The sequence below is a fragment of the Mastigoproctus giganteus genome, chromosome 11 (assembly GCF_048544385.1).
Source record: "Mastigoproctus giganteus isolate SK-2022 chromosome 11, ASM4854438v1, whole genome shotgun sequence".
Taxonomy (NCBI): Eukaryota; Metazoa; Arthropoda; class Arachnida; order Uropygi; family Thelyphonidae; genus Mastigoproctus; species Mastigoproctus giganteus.
The window spans coordinates 45,397,095-45,409,362 of NC_143585.1; the positions used below are offsets into that span (position 1 = coordinate 45,397,095).

Genomic DNA, 12,268 nt, shown 5'->3' on the forward strand with positions numbered 1-12,268 from the left:
CAAATGGCAAAATCTTTGGATTAAAAATCAAAGACAGCAAAACAAAAGTTCTTATAAACCAATCAGAAGGATCCATTCAATTAAACAAAACTGATAGACCAGAAGAAGTAAAAGATTTTCAATACCTAAGTGCATTCATAACTGACTCTCTAAATGATACTGTGAAAAGGTTTCGCAATTTCATTCAACTTTAAACAATATCACTACAAATACAATAATAAGATCATATAAAAGCACTAGTCTATCATTATTCCTATACGGTGCACAAAATTGGAACATTTCTACTAAAAAGGCTTATAATATCAATGGTTTTGGCACTTCCTGTCCCAGAACTTTATTAGGGTGCTCCTGGAGGGACTATATTACCAATGCAACAATTTTAGAGGAAAGCCTACAGGAATCTTTGGGAACAACTCCAAAAAAGCCAACTGAGATGGCTAGGACACCAACACAGACATCTGCCAGCAGCCCGTTTCATCCCACTTGCTATCTAAAAACCAGCAAACAGCTGTAGGAAATGAGGGAGACCCAAAATTCAATTCTGGAAGTACATCAACGAAATTCCTTAATGAATCTGCACAACTATCTCCTATCAACATTTTCCAAATAGCAAAAAACAGAGAGAGACATGGCACTTGCTCATTCAATACACTTTTCTTATACCAGATTTTTTACTCCATAATTGCTTGTTTACTTGTAAATTTATTAATTTATGCTTACATGTATATTGTTTCCCTATTTACATGGTATTTTGTAAATAAATTAAGATGGAGGAAAATATTTTAGATATGAATGTTTGTTATTTGGTTTTTAGGAGCATTAGCAACTAAGGCCATATTACTCCGGGGATATGCGGTGGTCATTCCCTGACCTTTCTGCATCCTCCGTATTTGGTGGTCACGGGCTCGAACCCTGGTCTAATCAAGAAGCGTGTGCTACACACTGCTGCTCCTGCCCACCTGGCTACGGAGGCACATAGATATGAATGTATAATATACATGGCAGTTTTAAATTCACCTTCCCTAACACAAACTATTTCTAAAATATTTTTAACAATGCCTGTAGTAAATGCAAGTGGAGAATGGTTATTTTTTTTGGGTATTAGAAAGGTTCAAGAATTATTTAAAGGATAATTTAATACAAAATAAAATGTCTGATTCATTCTTATTATTTACTGAAACAGAACCAATTAACCCTGATAAAATATGATGATATAACTGATATATTTGCAAAGACAAAGGATAGCAAAAAAAAGTTTAGTTATATTTACAGTACTAGTGAGATCATTATTTGTGATTATTGATTAATTATTAAATTTTATTCGTGATTCATACCAGATTTTCTTTCTGACCTGTAATCATATTACTTATTGTTTATATTATCAATTCTTGTCGAACCACACTGCTCAACAAAATCAACAGAACAAAATGTTTTCATGAATACTTTATTGTGAACAGTGTTGGCAAAGGCAAATATTTGATATAATAAGCATCCTGGTATGCAAATTCCAAGTATCCAATAGAAATCATCTACCACCTTACAGAGCCACACATTATGCAAATTATTCATGCTTATAAAAAACACGAATTGTGACCACATCACTTGATTTTCTCAGGATGGCAAGTCATCGTCATTTAGATGATTCTTTAAATGGTGGGCTGTTTGATAGCTTGAAGCCAGACAATCGCAGGCAGAGGTGGCATGTTAGCTTAATGTGTCATGCAATATCATCTTGGCACTATGGAAACTGTTTCAGGGGACAGGAACAATCATACAAAGAGCTGGCCAATGTCGCCTGAGGGTAACGTCAGCCAGAATGACCACTATCTGGCTCTAACAGCAAGACAGAACCCTATGATATACTTTCATTAACTGTCTCAAGGTTGCTGCAGCCACAGGTGAAAACATTTCCAACTGGACTGTGTTAACGAGGCTCAATTCAAGTGGACACTATGCAAGGAAGTCAGTAATTTGTATCCCAATAACCCCAAACTACTGGTTTCCTTCCATAGAGTCCACATGAATTGAACCTCCTTAACACAGTATGGTTAGAAATGTTTTCACCTGTAGTTTGTATCCCATTAAACCCCTGGGGATGCCCATTTCTTTCATCCTCTTGCTTTTCTTCTCTTTCCCATCCATTCCCTTACCCATAGTTCTCACGCTAGGTTCCTTCCTTTTCATTTTTCCTTATTTATTGGGATAACAAGTTTTCTTGTTATCCCATCCCACTAAGAGTCTTTACCTGTTGGTGGTCCCTGGCATGCCACGTGGTGGCATGGAATGGGAATCAGGGGGCAGTGGACCAAGTGTTCACTGTCCCCTGGCTGTGAAGTTGCCAGGTGCCGGGACTTGACATTCTATATAACACACACATAAACGCTTATTCACACTTGCAGGCTTTGGCATGTTTGCTTTTCAGACGCTACTGCAGCACACATAGGAAAAACCCTGGAGACTGCCTCAAAAAACAAGAATATCTTAAATTCCATTAACCACCGCAAATTTAACCCCAAATCACCGCAGAGCTTGTCAAAACCAGTGCCACAAAAATGTGACTTGGAGTCCTGACAAATGGAGAACAGTTCTGTCCTCTGATGAGTCCCGTTTTAGCCCAAAAACAAGATTCTAGACATGAATTCATCTGGACACAACAAAGAATGTGATACCATCCCCCCAATATCAGAAAAAGGAAGATTTACGTTGGAGGTGGTGTTCACCTGTAGGGTGGAATAATAATCAAGAGCCGCACCTATATTCAAGTTTCTGATAGGGATACGTACCGTAACTGTGCAGAGGTACTGAGAACATATCCTTGAACCCCGTGTGCGAATTTTTAGGGATGCGATTGGCCCAGATTTTCTTCTCATGCACGAAAATGCCATTGCACACAGAGCTGAAGTGGTGGAGGAATGTCTTGAAACTGAAGATATCCAATGACTGACGTGGCCTGCACAATTACCAGACTTAATCTGATCGAACATGTATAAGATGCCCTTGGGTGCTGCATTGCCCACCGACAGCCAACTCCTCAGTCACTTGGTGAACTAAGGTCTGCATTGATGGAAGAACGGAATTTGTTGCCACAGGTCTTATAAACACCCTTATATTGAGCATGGTTCACACCTGTCAGGCCTGTTTAGCTGTTGGAGGGATCATACGCCATACTGATGTCATGTGACCATACTTTTGAGCATCTTGTATCGATTTCTGTAATGTGACCTTTTTGTCAATTCTTACACACCCGCTATAAATGTCCCTCATACCTGTCTAAAGTTTCTCGGTCTCTAATTTCATTTTTATTCTATGCATTATATGCATTCTGTTAATTTTGTAAAGCAGTGTATGTGAAAGGAGCTGAAGAATCTGAGATTTGCTGGTAATTGCACATATGAAAGGCACTTCTTTTTATAAAAAAAATTAAAATATTTGACTAGAGTGGTGTTGTTGTTTGTTCGTTTGGTTTTTAGGAGCATTAGCAACTAAGGCCATATTGCTCTGGGGATATGCGGTGGTCATTCCCTGACCTTTCCACATCCTCCGTATTTGGTGGTTACGGGCTCGAACCCCTGTCTAACCAAGAAGCGTGTGCTACGTACTGCTGCTCCTGCCCACCTGGCTACGGAGGCACCCTAGAGTGGTGTGATAAATGCCAAGACTGAACTGCTGAATAGTGGAAAAATATCCAGATGAGTCTCGATTTACACTTTTTCTTGAACCAATGAAGCCATGCATTTAGACTGTCTCATGTTCACCACTCAAGCATCTTGAGGTGGTATCATGGTATGGGGGTATGTTCTGTTGGTATGGACTGGATCTGTTCATACCATTAGAAGGTTGTGTTATCTCCAGTAAATAGCATTCTGTTGTATAGGATCAACTTTATCCTGTAATGTTTCATTTTTACCCAGATTGCGATGGATTCGTTAAAGACAACAATGCAACTATCTTCTATGCAAAAATTGTATCCGAATGAGTCCAGAAACATTCCCAAGTTTTCCAACATCTACCCTGGCCACCTAATTCTCCAGATCTGAATCCAATTGAGAATGTTTGGAATATGCTAGAAAGGGCAGTTCACTACACAAGAATACAGCAATTCACAAATATTCTAATAGAAGAATGGTCACTAGAACTGTAACTAGAATTTTTCGGGCACTTTATGGAATGCTATGACACGTATGGGCAATTAATTCAAGCAAAAGGTGGGCCTACTAGATACTGAATAAAGATGTTTAATTTTTTGACCAGTTAGTGTATGTTGAATACACAAAATTTTAATGCATAAAAAAAAATTGTGTATCCAATATATTGTGTATTATGCTAATGCAGTGGTTTTCAACCGGGGTGCTGCAACAACATTCCAGGTTTGCCACTTAATTTGGGTTGAAGTTACTTAAACTTAGATGCCTGATCTGCAGAGAAAGGAACCACTAGGTGGCAGTGATCACAGTGTACTGATGTGGGATTTACTTAAAGATATAATTACCATCAGGGGTAAAGGAAAGGGTTTTTGCTTATATAAAAGGTGAGTACAGTGGTCTCAGACAGTTTTAAATTCTGTACAGTGGGATCAACTGACGATGTTACCAACAGTAAATTCTAAGTGGAAAGCATTCAAGGAATTAATCGTGGATGCTACTAAAAGTTTCATACCTATTAAGAAATATTGTTCAAGGTTTAGGCCTAAATGGTTATCAAATGAACTAATGAGACTCGTGACAGAGAAGAAAAATGCATGGGATGCATATAAATTATCAAGTGACTCAGAAGTCTATGGCAGATATAAGCTAGTCTGTAATCAGGTCACAAAGGAGGTAAGGCAGGCGATGGCAGATTACAAGAAATCTTTGGCAAAGGATGCTAAGAAAACAGCAAAGAGTTCTTTACCTATGTAAACTCTAGAAGGAAAGGGATGAATCTGATTGGTCCACTTGATATCGATGGTTCGACTATTGATGATCCTTCTCAGGTAGCAAACAAACTGAATGAGTATTTTAAATCTACATTCACACATGAGGAGTTATTAAGGTTTGAAAATGGCAGAAGGTTATCAAATTGTAGCAGGGTGCTTAATGATTTTGTAATAACTGAGAGCAAAGTGGAGGAGAAATTGTTGAAGTTAAACATAAGAAAGGCACCTGGGGTGGATGGGATCTATCCAGTTGTTGTTATTTGTTTTTTTTAGGAGCATTAGCAACTAAGGCCATATTGCTCCGTGAATATGCGGTGGTCATTCCCTGACCTTTCTGTATTTGGTGGTGAGGGGCTCGAACCCCTGTCTAATCAAGAAATCTATCCAGTTATATTAAAGGAGGCGGCAAAGCAACTAAGCAATCCCTTAGCCATAATTATGAGAGCATCCTTCAACTCAGGGGAGGTCCCCACGGACTGGAGATGTGCAAATGTATCCCCAATTCACAAAGGGGGATTGAAGGGTGACACGAGTAATTACAGACCAGTTAGTTTAACTTCTGTTCCAGGTAAAATAATGGAGTCACTTAAAGATGCATTGCAGGATCATCTAGACAAGACTGCAGCAATAATTCAGACACAGCATGGGTTTGTTAAGGGAAAGTATTGTCTGACAAATTTGATAGGATATTATGATGTGGTTACAAAGGAACTGGATGCAAAAAATAATTTTGATATCATATATTTGGATTTCAGGAAAGCTTTTGACACTGTTGCGCATGGAAGACTACTATTCAAATTGGAGCAGAATGGTATTAAGGGTAAGTTGCTACAATGAATAAAAGGATGGTTGAGTGGGAGAAGTCAGAGGGTGGTAATCAATGTGTGCTGTTCTTCATGGACTAATGTTATTAGTGGAGTCCCACAGGGTTCGGTGTTGGGTCCACTGTTGTTTTGTATATTTATTAATGATATTGATGAAGGTATATCAGGCTTAGTGTCAAAGCTTGCAGATGATACAAAGGTTGGCAGGGTTGTTAATGACAATAATGACAGTGTGCTACTGCAACAGGATCTAGATAATTTGGGCAGATGGGCTAAGAAGTGGCAACTGAAGTTTAACCTTGACAAATGCAAAGTACTGCATATGGGTAGAAGTAACCCCAGAGAAACATACCAACTGTGTGGTACTACATTTAAGGTGGTAGAAAATGAAAAAGACCTGGAAGTAATTGTGCAGTCAGATATGAAGTTTTCTGAGCAATGCAGACAGGCTGCCAGGGCAGGTCATGGGGTTTTGTCAATGATACATAGGAATTTTGCTAGCAGGGAAAAGAAGGTGATTGTCCCTCTGTATAAAGCAATGGTCAGGTCATGCCTTGAGTACTGCGTACAGGTCTTGAGGCCTCATTTTATGAAGGATGTAGATTTGCTTGAGCATGTACAGAGAAGGGCAACAAGGTTGGTGAGGGGGAATGAAGGAATCCTCTTACCAAGAGAGGCTTAAGTTCTGCAAATTGCAGTGGCTGGAGACTAGGCATCTGTGCGGGGATCTGATTGAGGTGCATAAGGCCTTGAATGGGTTGAGCACGGTGAATTCTGATGGGATCCTTCGACTTGTTCAGATTACGAACCTAAGGGGGCATAAATTCAAATTAAGAAAAGACATATGTAGAATAGATGTGCAGAAATTTGCCTTTAGCCAGTGAGTGGTTAATTGCTGGAACAAACTTCCATCTGTTGTTGTTGTGGAAGTTGATAGGTTAAATAAATTTAAGGAGGAACTGGACAGGCATTTGGAGGGAATGGTGTAATTTTTTTTTTTTTTTTTTGGCTGATACTGCATAAGCTCATACACTTGCATCACATGCCACCACTACTACTACTACTATCTCTCATATTGTGGAGTTATACTTCATAACTGTTTTTGCCATCATTGCATAATTTGGGTACCTACCCACCCACCGAAGAAGGGCCAAATAGCCCTGAAATAGTGCCGTCTGGGTGGTGGTACCTATCATTGACTAAGTAACATTAGTCTTCTCCTTAGGTGAAGCGTTCCTTATTCGAAGTAGTGCAATATCATGGCAACTCGTTGTGAAGGTATTCACAATATGAGATATAACTTAAAACGATGCCGCCTTTCAGAAATGGCTGTGTATTAATGATGCTATTGCACTTAATATATACATAGTTACTTAAACTTATTATTGTTTTTTTAATTTATATGTTTATTTCATTATAAAAAGGTGTATAGTATCTTTTTAATTTTGTGGTGATCTATAACTGATGTTTACTTAGTACCTCTATATAAAGAATAAAATTATACACTGTATATATATAATTTGTATTACGAAATGTAATTTATATAATTATATTATTGTAATAAATATCATATACCATATGATATCACACACACACAGAATTGGATCTAACAGGCAGAAAATTGAGTAGGGGTGCCTTTATTAAAAAAAAAGTTGAAAACCACTGTGCTAATGCTTGAGTTAGTAAGCAACTTTTATATGTTTACTATACAAGAACTATATATTGAAACTAATGATGGAAGTGTTGGATACTATGTTTGGCTAATACATTTTACAGTAAATGAAAAATCACGTTTGTAAAGACAAGTTTGTCAAGTTTTAGTGGTGTAATTAATAAAACAAAAATCTTGATTCTTGAAAACTTGACATAATAAAATTGAGATCAAGTTCAGTGCTAAAAGCACAAAAACTATTATCATTATGATAAAAAAAAAAGTTCAGATTTATTGTCCTACTGAGGAGAATAAACATGCTCTAAATTGACGACGACTTTGTTTGAGAGCTATTGGCACAACAGCAGCTTAGCCCATAATGTGCCTAGCCTAGGAGAGTTTTGTATGTAAATGAATGAGAATTCACTGCTGAAATAACTACCTAATATTACTTACACTTTAAAAATTAAGAAAATAACAACAAAAATAAGTTACAAATACATTCACTTACTCTGGCACTGATAACCCTGATTACCCACACCCCAGATAATCAGCTGACAATGATTACAATATGTAACACAATAGTAATGCTGAGGTATAAAGTGGTGATCCTGAGCAAATATCACCTAAAAATATATAAATATAAATATAAATAAAGTAAAAATAATGTTTAATAATAAAAATCAAAATAAAGAGAAAGAGATGACTACAAAGGTAAGTGGCTGCATAAGCAATATCCAAAATACGTCACATAATTATGTAAGAGTAATATGGAAAAAAAAAGAGCAAAAAATCAAATAAATAATGAAGACAGAAGTAGAAATGGAAGGAATATATATCTATATATATATATATATATATATATATATATATATATAAATAAGTTTTTCAATGTAACTCTTTAAAGGAAAAGTTTAAAGAGTTACACAGAAAAGAGGAATACAGTAGATGAAATGGTTTCAGTGAAAGCAAGTTTAATAAATTAGGTACGACAGATGCACCTAAAAGCAGCATTAAAGGATGCAATAATATATATAATTTGTATCAATATTAAATAAAATAAGTATAAATGGATGTGAAAGTTATACAAGGTGCCATTATCTATTAGGGTGAGGAAAGTAGAAAAAGAAGAGTAATAGATTAGTGAAAGATGAAAGAATGTTAATATCCTAGAGGTTATGATGAATTAAGTAAATTATGGGCTGAATTGCCAAGCCAATATAAAGTGGAGGAACTGTAAAGTAAAATTAGTACAACAAAATACTAATAAAATGCAAATAAAATAAAATGGTATGGCTGTCATCAGATAGGGGACACATATTTAGTATATGGTCTATTAGACCATTTACTAAATATGGCTCCCCCATTTACTTAATATAGGTAATGCAAAAAATGCTTGATCTGATGTCAGCTGAAATAAATATTGATACATGATCAGGTATTTAATCAGGGGACTGCTGACCATGTATCAGGAACTGCGTTTCTATGCTTGTCCATAGTAGCAGAAGAAAAGTGAAAGGCCAAAAAGGAACTAAAAGAAATTAGCATTTTCTAATATAGTACGGACAAGGTAGTCCCAATGCAGTGTAATTTATTTAGCAAATGGTATAAGGGTGAGGTATTAAATTGAGGATGGGGGAGGGAAAAAGGATTATTTAGATAAATAAAGACAAAAAATAGCAATAGAAGTAGGATAGTAGGAGCATTCGTTTCAGACTTGTATTACACTAATAGTTTAACGAACAGGAAGAACTTGAGAATTAGACAGCAGAAAGATAAAAAGTATAGAAAAAGTTATTGAATAACACTAAGCTTGCTGGGGTTGTGAAGCCCAACCTTGTTTGTTTGTTTGTTTGTTATTTGGTTTTTAGAAGAATTAGCAACTAAGGCCATATTGCTCAGGGAATATGCGGTGGTCATTCCCTTGACCTTTCTGCATCCTCCATTTTGGTGGTGATGGGCTCGAACCCCGGTCTAATCAAGAAGTGTGTGCTACGCACTGCTGCTTCTTCCCACCTGGCTATGGAGGCACCTATCCCAACCTTGTAGTAAGGGCTCTGGCATTTGTAAGCGTTATATAAAAGGGAACTAATATCAAATGCTTGTACTGAAAGGAAAAATGAGTGTAGAGACATTCCGAGAAACAAATCTAAAATGAAACCAAAAGTATGATAAGACAGTGAAAGTATATGATACCTGGAGTATTTTAAGAAATGTGCAGATAAAATGAGCTGGCGGGGAGCTGAAATGCATAAATTCAGTAGAGTAGATGAATGTAAGCAGGCTTAAACCAAATGAGCAATATATCTACATGAGAAAGCAATTTATAGCAGTGAAGCAGACTTAATAGTAAGCTGTGATGAAATTCAAAATAGCAGGAAAATAGAGATTTCTATAGTCGTATTTAGAATACATGTGCATGGAGATAATTTATAATTAGCGTTGAAAAAGGAAAAGAAATGTGGTTGGAATAGTATGGCATTACAGTGACACAGTCATACAAAATTAAACATTACCATTAATATATAAAGAATTATACAGCAGCAAAAAACAAATACACGTAGGACGAATGATGGGGCTAAATTATAATAAGATTATGTATCAGAGTACGGTATAAAAGAATCATCAAATATTTTGAGAAATAAATAGATTAATAAATATAATCTATCCAAGGAAAAAGAACTGGTTAAATTCCAATGAAATAAGTAACATGGTGACATGAGATCCAAGAAGGTGCATTTTATGGAACCAATTATAATAGAACATGACATAAAGGAACATGAAATAACATGCAAAAAGTCTATACATATGAGAAAATTTCAAGGAAACATTTATAGCACAGGAAATAATTCCATGTATATAATACTAGATAAATTCACCGATAGTATCAAGTGCAAATTAACTGTGGAAATAATAGTAAATGAAACCAAGGAAAAAAGAATCAGATAACATTATATCCAATTACGAAGTGATATAACTCCAGGGATGTAAGTAACATGGTGACTAAAGATGTAATAAGTCCATGAATATGCAACAATTCCAAGGAAACATTTAAGGTATAGAAGAACAGGAAATAATTCCATGTATACAAGACGGATCCACTAGACAGATCCACAGGTAGTATCAGGTGTGAATTCACTATGGAAATAATAGTTAATGAAACCAAGGAAAAATAATCAGTTGATTTTATATCCAAAAATGTAGTGATATCATTTCAGGGATATAAGTATCATGGTGAATAAAGATTCAAAGGTGGTATAGTTATGGATCCAATAAAAGAACAGGAAATAAGTCCAAGGTACTAACTACATATAAGAACAGGAAATAATTCCATATATATCAAATTAGATATATCTACATGTAGTATCGGGTGTGGATTCACTGTGGAAAGAAAGAATAGTAAATGTATCCCAGGATAAAGAACCAGCTGACAAATCCATTGGTAGTGTAGTTAAGAATCCAATTATAAAAGAACAGGAAACATGTTTATGGACATGAAACAGTTAACTGGTATAGACCAGAGTCACTAAAATCTGAGGGTTATGATTTTTGTGGAAAAATCTAGAAATGGATATTCAAAGGTGTAGTATGTGTAAATAAGCTTGAAAAATCCAAGACCCACAAGGTAAATTCCACATATGATATAAACCATATCCTAAAACAAATAATTAGAAGTCATCCAAGACTCAATATGGGCAGATAAATACAAGTAATCCAAGATTCAACAAGGGAAGTTAATTATAAGTATATATTTCATGAATGATTATTAAAACAAATCCATTGGATATATGAGAAAAGTGAAAATATAAGAGTAGAAACTTAGTGAGTAAAGAGTCAAAATCATCAATCCGAAGAAAATAGCTGCATCGGAAATCATGTATAGCTATTACTTACCAAGTAGTGGAATTCCACCAAATAATATACAACTATACATATACGTTTAGAACTGACCAGTATATAGTAAATTATAACTGAATTTATTACTGATAACATGGGAAACTATATTAAAACAGTATTTTATAAAGTAGATAGGGATATTTGTTGACTAGCTTATTATAAAGGAGTTGTAGAGTTTTTGCGAACAGTAGTTGGTTACTGCATACATTAGCTAGTCTTATGGTTTGGGTACATATATTTTTATGTATTTTGTTGGAAATATTGGAATGCCAGTTGGTAAGATAGATGACATCAAAGTTAAATTTATTTCTTTTATCATATATGTTAATATTATATGGAGGAGAAGTACTGTTAATAGTAATATTGAGGTCAAGGAAGTTGGCTGTGTGATTGGTGGAGTTTTCTTTATTTAGCTTAAGTTCACCAGGGTAAATAACTTTGGCTATAGATTCAAAGTTAGTATTTAAGACTAGGATGTCATCTACATATCTGAAAGCTAATAGGTTATAATTTGGATTATTTATGGTGTATTGTTCTTCATAATAATCCAGGAATACGTTGTAAACTAAGCTTGATATTTGGGAACCCATAGGAACACCAATAGTTTGTTTATAGGCAAGTTTGCCATCGAATATATAGTTATTTAGTAAATAGAGGTTTACATAGTTGTTCCATGTATTTTCATTTATCTTTCTATCTGTGATAAAGCTGTTTTAGCACAAAAATCAGTAGATTATGTGGTATGGAGGTAAAAAGGTTGGTAAAATCAAATATTTCTATGTTTGTTAAGGTAATATTAGATTTAAAGGTGTTGATGACAGCTAGTTTATTATTAATTACCCAAGTAGTTGTGAGATTACTAAAAATAGCTTTTAGTAGTTTGAAAAAATGTTTGGCTGGAAGGTAGCAGCCACTGTTTTTAGCGCTAGTAATGAATCTGAAACCTATAGTTGTTTATGGAATTTTGCAATCATATAGAGA

The 12,268-nt window shown here is 35.4% G+C and overlaps 1 protein-coding gene across 1 annotated transcript in view; it reads right to left on the reverse strand.

Annotated features, from left to right (window-relative positions):
* The window catches only part of RhoGEF2 (Rho guanine nucleotide exchange factor 2), a 764,869-nt gene that overhangs the window by 394,277 nt on the left and 358,324 nt on the right, over nt 1-12,268 (reverse strand). Inside the window, exon 21 of the mRNA XM_090384978.1 lies at nt 7,902-8,001. Within this exon, the coding sequence (XP_090241104.1) occupies nt 7,902-8,001 (100 nt within the window). The remainder of the gene's footprint in view (nt 1-7,901; nt 8,002-12,268) is intronic.